The sequence below is a fragment of the Trematomus bernacchii genome, unplaced genomic scaffold (genome assembly GCF_902827165.1).
Source record: "Trematomus bernacchii unplaced genomic scaffold, fTreBer1.1, whole genome shotgun sequence".
Lineage (NCBI taxonomy): Eukaryota > Metazoa > Chordata > Actinopteri > Perciformes > Nototheniidae > Trematomus > Trematomus bernacchii.
The window spans coordinates 4,109,905-4,123,360 of record NW_022987564.1 but is presented as its reverse complement, the minus strand read 5'-3'; the positions used below and the strand labels follow the sequence as shown (position 1 = coordinate 4,123,360).

The 13,456-nt window shown below is 43.1% G+C and overlaps 1 protein-coding gene across 1 annotated transcript in view; it reads left to right on the top strand.

Annotated features, from left to right (window-relative positions):
* The first annotated feature begins 2,455 nt into the window (after positions 1-2,455).
* Positions 2,456-13,456, top strand: part of trim71 (tripartite motif containing 71, E3 ubiquitin protein ligase) — a 39,594-nt gene continuing 28,593 nt past the window's right edge. The window contains exon 1 of the mRNA XM_034125160.1: positions 2,456-4,193. Coding sequence (XP_033981051.1) covers positions 3,456-4,193 — 738 coding nt within the window. The 5' untranslated portion in view covers positions 2,456-3,455. The remainder of the gene's footprint in view (positions 4,194-13,456) is intronic.

Sequence of the window (13,456 nt, the reverse complement as noted above, 5' to 3'; positions counted from 1 at the left end):
GCAAGTCCTCAAAGAGGCAGTGGTGGACAGTACTTCACTTCAGTACAATTTTAAGTACTTTCTCTGACTTCTTGAGTAAGTCCCTTGTCTGCTACTTTATAGTCATACTCAACTAGACTTCAGACACAAAAACTCTGCTTCTGACTAACAAATATTCAGATTATTAATGCAAAATATAATTGAAAATCCCTTATCCTGTATTATTATAGGTTTTGATGATCAATGGGTGAAATACACCATGCAGTGTGTAAAGTAGTTAGTTAACCCTGCCCCTATACTGGCTGCAATATGAAAGTGATAAATCAAAAACTAATAAATTAAAATGATATAAAAGATTCTGGAATAGATATAAGTGTAAAATGAGTACTTTTACTGTCTGTGCAATAGGTGCATTTTGATGTGAATTTCACTTTGAACATTTACTTTTAAAATGTATATTACTTCCAGCAATGCAAAGAGGATTGATACATACATTTGCTCAGATGCTTAAAATGTATTTCTAAGGCAAATAGTGTGTGATTACCAGAGCAAATTACAGATCTCAAACAACTTGAGAGAGGTGAAGATGACACAAGAAACACAAACTGTATTTCTTCAACTTGTTTGCAACATGTATCATTTGTCAGAAACCAGTTGTGAAATGTTCATATAGAGACTTCAAAAGCTGAATAGCGTTACTTCAAGTAAAGGCTCACCCCACACCATTCAGTCATATGACGTGCTGTAGGTAATGCAAATTTGGGAGTCATCCAGCGATAGTTAGTCCCAACACAGAACTGTTTGTGTGATGATTTGTTGTTGCTCGGAGCAGTGCTTTATGAATCGTGTTCCCCCCCCCGCCTCAAGTCACGGTAACCACGTCTGATCTTCATGAAACTATATGAAAGAACAGCCAATTCTTCTTCACACGGAGAATAGTAACACTGGATTCTGCAGCCAGCGTCATGTGCCTCTGCAGAAACACACAGCTCTGTGTTATTCCCTCTTTGACGTGTTAACATAACCTCTGGCATGTTTCCAAAAGGTTCATCCTTTAATCTACTTGGAGTTTGCTGTAAATCAACTCACCATCTCAGCCTTTTTTTTGTTTGAGTCACACCTTTAACCCCAGAGATAAATGGAGTAACATTTGTGACCCATGTCAAATTAGGTTTTTTAAGTGCCTCATATGATCTCTGTAATAATAACCTAACCCCTCTCTGCCTTTGACTTTCTGCATCACATTTCTCAACATTTTCATATTGACTTGTTGCCAAATCAAATGCAACGCAGCAAGATGAGAGATGGCTGGATGATACATCTGGAGAAAGATGCAGGACATTGTGCTCAGTGGTGGAAGAAGTACTCCTAAGTTTGAAGTAAAAGTAGCAATATTTAATTATAATGTAACAGTTATTTTTTCCTTCAGGTGTGCACATCCTGTCATTCATAAGGACAGACTACAACCAGTGTTGGAAGAATACTCAGATTTATACTAGAATAAATGAAGCAATAATGAAATGGAAAAATACTACAATTAAAACTCCCGCTTATTAGTTGAATTATATGTTGTATTAGCTAATAATCTGAATCTGTGAAGTAACTTGAAACTAAAGATGGATACATGTTGTCGAGTTTATGGTAGCTAGAGGTGGTAGAAGTACTCAGATCTTGTACTTGAGTAAAAGTACCAGAGTGGAAGAATACTCTGTTACAAGTAAAAGTCCTGCAATCAAAATGTTACTCAAGTACAAAAGTATTAGCATCAAAATATACTTAAAGTACCAAAAGTAAAAGTAGTCATTGTGCAGATTGGTCCATTTCAGAATAATATATATGATATGTTTTATAATTATTGATCATGAAAGTGTTATCAAAGCTGGTAAAGGTGCAGCTTGTTTGAATGACTTTGTATTCTGCAGGGTAGCTTGTGAATTTACTCCAGGTATAACTAAGGTCTGATTTAAAGGTTGATTATATTTCACATCATTCATCCACATCTGTAAAGCAACTAAAGGTATTAAATAAATGTAGTGGAGTACAAGTACAAAGTATTCAAGTAGGCTACCTCAAAATTGTACTTTGTTCTCATTGGAGTAAATCTAACTATTTACTTTATACCACTGGGTTTTAGTACTTAAACAATGTTGGATGGTTTCATCCATACCAATTAATCATATTTTAAAAGTCTTTCCTAAAATCAAAATGTATAAAGTAACTAGTAAATAAATCTGTAAAATAAATGTAGTGGAGTAAAAGTAATAAAGTAGCATAAAATGAAAACACTCAGTTAAAGTGCTTCAACATTGTACTTAAGTAAATGTACTACATTACCTACCACTACTGACGCCAGTGAGCATTGCTCGCACGCGCGGACGCGCTCAAACTCCCGTCACCGTCGGGAACGCGCATTTGACGCACACCCCTCTCTCCCTATGCTCTCTCCTCCCTTGGGCGGAAGTGGGTCCATTTTTTCTCAAATGGATAAGAGTGGCTCGAGGAGTTGCACCTCGAGCACCACGGCAGCCACGAAAGCGCACACACCTTATGTTTATGTTAATCCTTAACCAACCGGGAGTAAACAACGGCAACAACAACGCAGTACGGGACGCGAATCCTCTCCGTACGGCCGTCGGGACCGAATTTTTCGGCACCGTTTTCCACGCTGCTAGTGCGCATTCCTGCACGCAGAGAGCCAGAGATCCAGCCCGGCCAACGGAGAGCTGCTAGCGTTCCTCTTCACAACCCCGAACCGGTGCATTCACCCCCGGAGGCTGGTGAAACACACCTCTGATGTTTGGGCTTTACTGGAGACTCCGTGCGTCTGTTGTTTTGGAGACCCAAGGTGCACCATGGGATGGTTGCTTTGATGAATACGAGTACGGTCTTGCGTTCCGAGTCGACTGACCGGTGGCTGCGCCCGACGCCGCCTTCCAGGGCCCCGATGGTGGACTAGAGAGGAGGAAAACACAACCACAACACAGGCCTTAATTGGAGAAGAGGAAAGACCCATTTAAATCCTTTTTACGCTCGTCTTGGTGCTGTTGGAGCCCCGCAGTCATGGGCAGGAGAGACGGAGCCTCCGGTTTTTCGACGCCTATCCAGTGTCACTCCAGTTTCGGGTTTATTTTATGAGCCTAAACACTTTTTCTCGACCATTGTAAGATTATTTGAAAAGAGGGACGCGGATGCTTCACCCTCGCCTTACACAAGTGAATGATCATAAACGCCTAAAAAAGTGTTTTGTTTTTGTTGCCTCATCTTCGGAGAACTGCCTACCTCCTTGTTTCGCATCAGGTCAGAGTTATATAATACAGAAACAAATCTGTAAGTCCATGAGCACCGTTTCCACTGTTGAACTGATACCTCATGAATCTACCTCAAATATACGTTTTTTCGCTACACCTCACAACTGGCCGATGTGACTCCAGATAAATACCTCAGATTGCGCATGTTGTAAACCTGGGTTTGGGTAAATGCTGCAGATGGCTTCGTTTCCAGACTCGGACCTGCAGACCTGCCCGCTCTGCAAGGAGCTGTGCGGGTCCTCTGCTCCCATTTCCTCCAGCTCTTCTACCTCTTCATCTTCCTCACATACCTCCTCATCTTCCAGCCAGACCACCAGGAGGCTCCACGTCCTGCCCTGCCTCCATGCCTTCTGCAGGCAGTGCCTAGAGGGCCAGCGGAGTCCCGGGGAGCCCCTGAAGCTGCGGTGCCCCACCTGCGACCAGAAGGTGTGCATCTCAGAGGCCGGGGTGGACTCCCTGCCTTCCTCAAACTTCCTGTTCAGCAACTTGCTGGACGTGGTGGTGAGCTCCGAGGAGCAGATCCAGAACAAGAACGGCCACCACAACCACCTCAGAGGAGGCTTGGGTGGAGGCCCCTCGGGTTTCCATCACCCCCATGGAGGCCTGCTGCACCCCAACCACCTGGGAGAGCCTGGGTGCAGCTCCTGTGACGAGGAGAACCCGGCCACCTCCCACTGCCTGGACTGCCAGGAGTACCTGTGTGACAACTGTGTGCGGGCGCACCAGAGGGTGAGGCTGACCAAGGACCACTTCATCGAGCGCCTGGGGGAGAACCTCCACCTGAGCCGCCTCAACGTCAACAGCAACTCAGGGCAGCAGTCCCTCGCCCAGTCCCTGCAGAACAACTTCGCCCTGCTGTCCCTCTTCCAGGACCACATGAGCTTCTGCCAGCACCACGACAATGAGGTGAGTGGGGATACAACTCTGGATGTCCATTCATGTACAAAACACTCCTGACAAACCAATGAGAAATATTTGCTCAGAAATACTCATCTTTTCTGATCTATTTTGACACATTTTGCATTGTCCTTGTTGAATGTGTAATTACATATTCTTTCAACATATGCTCCTAATAGTGTAATAGCTTTATGTGTGTATTATAGAACCATACTGCGGGCCATATGGCCTTGGGTTCAAAGGGAGCTGAGTGGCTCTTCACCTAGTTCCCTAGAGACGAAGAGGCACGTGTGCTGAGCTGGATTTACACACACAAACACACACTGACCCTGCATACACACACACACACACACACACACACACACACACACACACACACACACACACACACACACACACACACACACACACACACACACACACACACTCTATAAGCATAGACACATGCAGAGTCTGGTTAATCTGTACCACACCATCCATTCAGGGCGGAGAGAGGCCCCTGTAGTAACGGCACACATGTTTCTATGACTGTTAGAAGTCCTATCCATGGACACATTATGGAGATCTAGGTTTTCTCTGATAATGGGAAAGACAAGTTGGAACTCGGGGCCCAAAGGGCTTTCTTTTTTTTTTTACTGTGTGATCTGGGTAAAGTAACTACAAAGGCCTGTAAAACAGGAAACCAGCTTTTTCTTGGTTTAGTCATATGGTCAGGAAGAATAACAAATAGCATTGGTAGGGGGTCTTGGAATTTCATTTTTAATCCACTTCTGTTTACTGTTGAGCAGCTCAAGGAGTTTCTCCTTCCAACAAGCGCAGGGAAAATAAATAATTGTATCTAAAATGTGCAAAAAGGTCTGTTATCCTCAGTCAGGTAAGTCAGCAAATGTAATCACCCGGTATATTTGCACCTAAATGATTAGATGCATTACATTTTGTAGCACTTTTGCAAGAGTTAAAGCACTGCTAACTTTCCCACATAACCAATTATCAGACTACACATGTATCTTTCAGATTACAGTAGCACGTCTTGCTGCCTGTCTCACACAAACACCCCCGAGGACGCAGCAGGATCCCCTTCATTGTTAACTGAACCTTGAAAATCATGCTGGCGCTGCCTACTGCGATTAAAGCCTCATAATACTTCCAGTGGTACACAATGGGAAAACTGAGAGAGGTTGGACTAGTAATAAAGTCCTCTGTCGCACTGCTAACAACCTGTTATACACGTTTTGATTCCCTGCAGATGCAAATATATATATTTTTCTACTCCGCTCAACTGTGAGAAAAGTAAATAGCTTCCTAATTCTTTATGATATAGTTGCTAGGACTTGTTTAAGAAAAGCAATGCAGCCGTGTCCAGAGTTGTAAAAGAGTCCATTAAAAAGTTCTCAAAATGCAGAGATGTAAAGAAAAACTCAATCTGTCTGACGTTTCCAAACATAAAGTGCCCAGTCACAAAACCCCAGGTCACATTTTCAATTAACTTCCTGTCCGACCCCCCCCCCCCCCCCCCCCCTTCCCCCCAACTCCCCATCCTTTGCCAGTAAATAGGTGAGCGCAGTTTTCCAGTAAGGGCTTCATTTCCCAGTAATGCCTCACTCACTCACTGTGCTTCAGCCCTGGGGGAGGGACTGACACAGGAGAAGGCAGCTCTGTCTTTACCTTTGAGCACCGAGCAGGCCGTCATTGTCCGTCAGCTAGCTCCACATCCATCACATATTAAAAAGCTTCCTCATATATATATATATATATACCCAGTCATTCGGTTGGTATGCTCCGTAATTATTATGCCTTTGGAAAGTCCTCTTTATGTATTCTCAATTCTGATTTAATCAACGTACAAGTTGCCATTTATTAGTTTGTGAAGGAGCCAGTATACTCCTGTTTCCAGACAGTTCTCTAACTTTCCAAAAGCGTTGATCTGTCTTCATGCCTACTTTAGCAGTGCATTGGTGAGGGAGAAACCAGTGTTCGTACTTGTCTCTTTATCCCATTTCTTCCATTCTATTCCCAACTATTTATGTCAACTATTATGTTTTCTACTGTCTCAAACTGGTGTATAGGCAGGACTAATACACCTTGTTACTAAGAATATTGTCCAGCAAAGCTCCAACCAGATATTTCAGTCGTCTGTTTTTCTTGTATAGTGGGAGCTGGTTACTGGTGAGGACAACAGAGAGCTGAAGTACTGGTTTTCTGACAGTGTTTTTCCAATGATTTTTTCTATCCTGTCATTCTATTAATCTAGATTTCCAGTGACGCAAACACAGTGGACTTCATGTTGTCTACTGTCTAGTTATGTCCTCTCACGCAAGCCCAGAACCAAGTCAGCTGGCAGTCAGCTGGAGCCTCTGCTCTGTGTTCATCTCTTAACATAACACACAAGGCATTACAAAGCACGCTTTTGTCTAGGTGCTCCTTTGAGGTATGTCAGGGCCCTCATACCAATATAAAGACTGAGTAGTGTGGAGCAGAGTATCATCCAGGAGCCGTGTCCGACCCTTCCAGTGTTACGTGATCCGGCCGAGGAATTTCTCCTCTCCCAGGAGATGATGGTTACTGCACAGGAAGATTTTGTTAGTGAAGTTATTGTGGAAGTGCCCAGTCCCTCGGGTCTAAGAGGAATACAAGGAGAATTACATTCAGAAAGGGTCCGTAGGAATCCCAATCCCATTCCCCTTTACTGGAGATTTTGTTGCCCACAAGACGTAGGGTTGGGTAAAAGGGTGCAGCAAGAATAACGGTGTAATTAATAACATTAACAGTGCCTCAATATATAATGGAACAATAATTAATGTCATAACTGACACCTAATTTGACTTTTCCTGGAGAGAAAAAAGTTTAAATATCTGCTAGGAAATAGACTTTAAATGACTTACTACGTCAAGCAAAATGATACAGTGCTATGTTGTGTTTAGTCTTAGCAAACGTTAGCTTGACTGATTGGTGTTTCTGGAGGTCCCGTCTCTTGCCATCTACAAGTTGTTGGTCAAAGGGCTTGACTCTCTGCAATGTATGAAGCTTTCCATCTTTAGGCCATAGATTTGGATAAGGGAAAACTACAAACGGGCCGTTTTAGGAAGAGAATGTAAAGCCTTAATGCTAATTTGCTACAGCGAATACAATTGGCGAATATTGGTTAAGTAAAAGACGGAAGCCTGTAACTACTTACATAGTTTCGGATTCAGTCTTGGAAATCGTCTTCAAACTCAGGAAACTTGGTAAGACCCTGATATTGGAAAAACGGAGATGGTCATACTTGGACTTTGAGGGGAATGCATAATGTCTCATATTTTAATTCCATCAACTGCGATGCAGAGAGAGGTTATGTTTGTTTTCCCTCTTATGGAGGCCGCGGAGCGAATATCACATTTATTTGCTTTGGCTTGAGTTTGTCTCCCAATTCTGTGCGCACCAGTTTATCGAGTTAACTCGTTGTTATTGTCCACGCAGAAATTGCAAAACCTAATTGATTTACGAATGCTGGAAACAGAAGGATTGACTGTGAAATGAAGGGGTTTCAGTTGAAAGATAAGGCAGTCCGCTACACACTGATAAGAATATGTAGGTTAAGGTTTTGCACACATGAGTGAATATGTTGGCCTACTTAAAAGCACGAATGTCAGTTGTTACTCATTCAAAGAGGCCCTGCTCATCCGAAAGGGGTGCCACGTTGTGTGTGTGTGTGTGTGTGTGTGTGTGTGTGTGTGTGTGTGTGTGTGTGTGTGTGTGTGTGTGTGTGTGTGTGTGTGTGTGTGTGTGTGTGTGTGTGTGTGTGTGTGTGTGTGTGTGTGTGTGTGTGTGTGTGTGTGTGTGTGTGTGTGTTGTGTGTGGTGTGTGTGTGTGTGTGTGTGTGTGGTGTGTGTGTGTGTGTGTGTGTGTGTGTGTGTGTGTGTGTGTGTGTGTGTGGTGTGTGTGTGTGTGTGTGTGTGTGTGTGTGTGTGTGTGTGTGTGTGTGGTGTGTGTGTGTGTGTGTGGTGTGTGTGTGTGGTGTGTGGTGTGTGTGTGTTGTGTGTGTGTGTGTGTGTGTGTGTGTGTGTGTGTGTGTGTGTGTGGTGTGTGTGTGTGTGTGTGTGTGGTGTGGTGTGTGTGTGTGTGTGTGTAGTGTGTGTGTGTGTGTGTGTGTGTGTGGTGTGTGTGGTGTGTGGTGTGGGTGGTGTTGTGTGTGTGTGTGTGTGTGTGTTAGAGTGTGTGTGTGTGTGTGTGTGTGTGTGTGTGTGTGTGTGTGTGTGTGTGTGTGTGTGTGTGTGGTTGGAGTGGAAATGGAAAATTGGATTACATCAAAAGGGTGCCCTCTGCTTGCTGTGATGTCAGCCCTCCAACACACAAATACACACACAACTCCATCAGAGGCACGACTAATGATATGATAATCCCACAAAACATCGCTCTGTGCTCTAGATTAAATTGTTTGCTGTGCACGTGCGTGGCTTCTTGGACACACACACACAAATAGCCCTTTTTAAAGTAGGGTGGGAGATGGGGGGGGGGTTACAGAGTGGTTGCTGGGCAATGAGCGTCTACAATACATTGTGTTTATAAGGATGAGGTGAAGTTGAACTAATCAGTCCGACAGTGCGCTAATTTCTCGTCCTCATTCGGATGTTTGTTTGCAGTGGGAGCTCTAGGAATTACATTTGATTTCAGAATAAGAACAGTGTTACAGCAAAAGTGGCTTAGCAGGTAATAAAGGCAAACGGTAATAAAAAAGAAAAGTATCCATTAGAAATCAAATCAAGAAAAATCAGAGTATCAGCGAAGTATGTCAAACTAAGTGACAAAAATAACCTATTAAAGTATTCCAACCGTAAAAAAAGTTTGGGAACATTTACAAACATATTTTTACATAAAAGTGACTATACCACGGTACCATTGCAAACAAGCGTTGATATTACACACTGCAGGTTTATTGCACACGATTGTCCACAATTACACAAGTTTACCTTCTATGTAGTTCTGTATGGGGAAGACAATCACTTGAAACATATGCTGGGCTGGCTCTCTGATCACCAGTTCTGCTCCCCCTCTCTGGAGCTCACTAGCGGAGAATGTTTGTAAGGAAACCTAACCCAACACTGACGCTGATACAAGGCCAGAGGAATTCCTGTAACTTGAGTTTATACCTCCTGGGTTCTCTTTTCCCCTTCTCTCTCGCTCACACACCCGGGGTATTTCCTCTGGCGACTCCTGCCTTTCTCATCAGCGCTCTCTGTCTGCTCTATGTCAGAGACAATGGACATTATGAATGCAGAAAGTCTCCTCGGCATGATTAAGCAGCTGTTGCTGTGGAGGGGCAAGTGATTACATTTCATCACTCCTGGAAGTATCCGTGTGAGTGTGGGGCTGCAGCGCTTTCCTCTCTGAGAGCATCTCCCATCTGTAGGTAGTTATCCCCTGAAGAGGATTTGAGTGTGTGTGTGTGTGTTTCCACACAGCCAGCAGAGTATATGAAGTTGTACTTCCAGAGTTTTAATGCTCAACATGTGCCCAGTAATTAGAGAGCATTCCCTGTTTCCTGTGTGTTGTGAATGTGTTTCATGTAGACTAAGGGGGATTGTGCATGTGTGTGTGTCCTTGCTTTGATGTCCATTTGAGGACTTTGGGGCCATATGCATTTAATGGATAGAAAGGGAGGCATTTATCACATTCTCTTTGACAACAGGGTTTAAAACCCGTTCACAAAGCTGGACCTTGCCACTTCCTCCTCAGTGGTCGGGCACAAATGGGGTTTTAATTGGCCATTATTTGACCTCACTCAACGGGATTGCGCTGTTAACACATTTGACGTTAAAACTCTCAACCCTATTTGGGGGACATTGCACAGCTTCCAGCCACATTATTATTATTATTATTTATTAGGCCAAGGCTGTGCTTGTTGCTACCACATGCAGATGATTATTATTATTAGATGTGATTAACAGTTCGCACAGAAGTTGAATTTAAGGTAGCCAGCCTCTTTGCTCTAAATGTTAACTCCTGGTTTTACGTTGTACAGTAGTGGATGTATTTTTCCTTTGGTCCAAGGCAGTAGGAATACTCTACATTCAGTAATGCTCAAACAGTCAACAGCACCAGGGGGGGAAACAATTAAAGCCAACTTTATTTGTTTGAATCAAAACACATAACAGATGCTAATGCCGTCAGCCAACAAACTAAGAATCGCAGCATCATCTGGTAAAACATTGCCAAAAAGTAGTATATATTCAGTCGTATATCTGCAAGTGCATACTCCTTGTGTATCATTTGCAACCCCAATACTTCATGTTTCTGCTGTTTACCTCTTGATCCCCTTGAAGGATTATAAAATGAGTGTTGCCTTCCTTTCTCATAGTTTTAGAAAACACCGATTAGCCTTCAGACTCATGGATCCTTACATTAGATTGCAGCAGATGAATCAAAACATCAACACTGGATTACCTCATAATAATAATAATAAGGTATAACGGATGTTTTCCTTTATTGTTTTTACTTCAGGATATAGCTTTTTTGGAAGTTGTCACACCTTTATGTTAAGTGTAATGCTCCATGTGACAGGCATTTGCTCATGTTGACGTTTGAGCTTACTTGTGTAACCGGGCCACTTCCTGTTAAGGTAATGCTCTTTAGACTGTCTGGTTGGGAATTGTTTGTGTGTGACCAACAGGCCATGAAAATATATAAGGGACAGAGCGCTGGACAAAACAATGAATGTCTGTTATCTGTTTTGCGCGTTGAGCGTGTGAATGTCCTGTGTTTTGGTCCGAGTTGTAACGGACTGAAGTTCATTAACCATATGGATTGTTTATTATACTCTCCTATGTCACTGTGACCAGGAATAGGCTGGTTTGTGACTGTAAACAGGCGCACATTTACATCTCAGCTGCTCCACATTTCATTCACACAGCTTCTCCATTTCACCCCGCTCTCATGTTTCCCTTCTTCACTTTGTTATCGTTGTCTAACTCCTTTTCCTCTCACACTAGATTTCCATCTCCACTCGTGTCTCCCACCCTTTCACTTCCTCCCCCTTTTTCTCTTCTTCTTACTGCTGTAGTAATAATCACACGACAGTCAGTCACATGCTCGCCGGCTAAAGAGGCCAGCTGACTGTAGTTTGTTTTTTCGCTCCGGGGCCGTCCAATCAGATCGCCGGCTCACGGCCACCGCCCCCCTCCCCTGTCGTATCTGGCAGGGTTTCAAAACATCGGCAGGCATGTCTGTGTGCGTGTTGTATCCGTGGCAACGAGCCAACAGGGTTTGAGGGCGGGGCGGCGGCGAGGCAGCAAAGGAAAAAGAACAACGAGAGAAGAAGAGTGATGGAGGGAACAGAGAGGGAAAAGGGAAAACTATATGTGAGCAAGATATGGACTGTGTTAGGAAAAGAGTAGGTGTCTGCGAGGGCCATAAAAGGAGCTTTGTCTGGCAGATGGTGTTCCTGGGATTGCTGGGAATGTCGGGATTGGGTAGTCCACAGATTATCCCGCCTGGACATACCAGACTGGCTTAGGTCTGCTGCTGTCTATTTGGCTCTTCATAAGTGGAGTAACATTGCTAATCTTTCTTCTTTCCCCAAGCCTGACTATAACAGCTGGAGAGTCAGAGCCAGTCTCATCAAAGACAGATAAAATAAGATATTCTTTATTGATCCCAATTTGGGAATTTGTTTGTGTCACAGCAGCATGTAAAAAGGCACAGCAAACAATGTGAAAATGTAAGACAAAAACAACAAATATAAACGTCTCAAAATAAAAGATATATACATAATGACAGTGAGAGGTACATTTCTGAAGACTTATCTGTCAAATATACACTATGAAGGGCCAGATACAGCTAACACAAATAAAAGTAAGATATAATTAACGTTGATTCTGCAAAATCATTCAGAGGAAAGTCGCTGGTTTGTGTTTTTTTGCTTTGCTTTGCAGGAAACGCTTCACGCCATATTTACTGCCTATGTTTTCTTTTCTATTGTTGTTTGCTTAAGGCATCCTGACCCCAGCCCTTTGTCTGTAATGAGGCCTTTTGTTGTTACTCATGACACTACCTGACTTCAACTCTAAACGGAAAGGATTACGTAGTTTATGACCTAGATCTTTGACCAGACAAATAAATGGATTTACTGATTTTTAAATTACTCATCATTTTCAAGTATTCATAAAAAAAATATATATATATTTTCTCATGTTGCTGTTGTCAAGGACACCTACCAGGGCAAATTGTACACGTTTTAATCATTTGTAAATCATGTCGCTGTAAAAAGTGCATTTCAAGCTCAGTGACAACTAGATGGAATAATGTATCTTAAATAAAAGCTTATTTAAAGGGATACAAAAATCTAGAAGTATGGTAAATACCAGGAAAAACATATTCTTTAAGTGTCAAAAGCTGCTAAACACTTACATCAGTCAACATATTAATAGATGTCTCTTCTGTGTATCAAAAGTCAGTGTCATGTGTTATACATACAGAAATCTCGAGATACCGTTTCCCGCAGTCCCACAGTATGTATGTTATGCGTGTGTAAACAGTCCACAGTTAAACTCCTATATCATAAAACTAGGTCTATATTTGAAGTATTCAGGCCGTATTTGTACTTGTAGGTAAGAATAACCATTCAGAAGATGTTTTGAATACATTTTACCATCCATCCCTCCCCAGTGGCTTTGAGCAGACATTTGTCTCTCTGGGTTAAAATAATATTTATCTAACAGTTTCTTTACATATCAAACCCCCCTAACCTGAGCCCCTGCACACTCACTGCTACTGGAAAAATAAAACCCCAAAGGAAAAGAGCTGAGTGTGATCTCATCTTTAAAAATAAGCTCACATCTACAGTATGGACCATTCATGCCCCTTTCACACCAACGCAACTCCGGTTCAAGCTCCGTGCTAGAGCTTTTCTGGTTCAGAACCGGTTCTTCGGTTTAGCGCCGGCTCTTTTCACACCGCTCAGAGCCCGACTGGTGCTGCCGCTGCTGCGTCATGACGTCACAGTTTACGTCGCTGAGTTTCTCCCCAACGCCGGAGCTCACCTCACAACAACAACGGGCCGGGGACTGCGTTGCTTTTAATCATACGAAGCCAGATTAAATTAAATAACGACTTCTCCAACCTTATACTTTTCTCCAGAGTGCCGTGGTTCATTGTTTATTAATGTGTTTCAGCGGCATTTACCGACCGCTGCAGTGCTGGCCGGCTGCTCTTCAACGGGAGTGTATTCTCCCGTTAGCTCCGGGTTAGCTCACACGGCTCTAAAGTATTCACTGTCTGACTGTCACACAAGCAGCTGA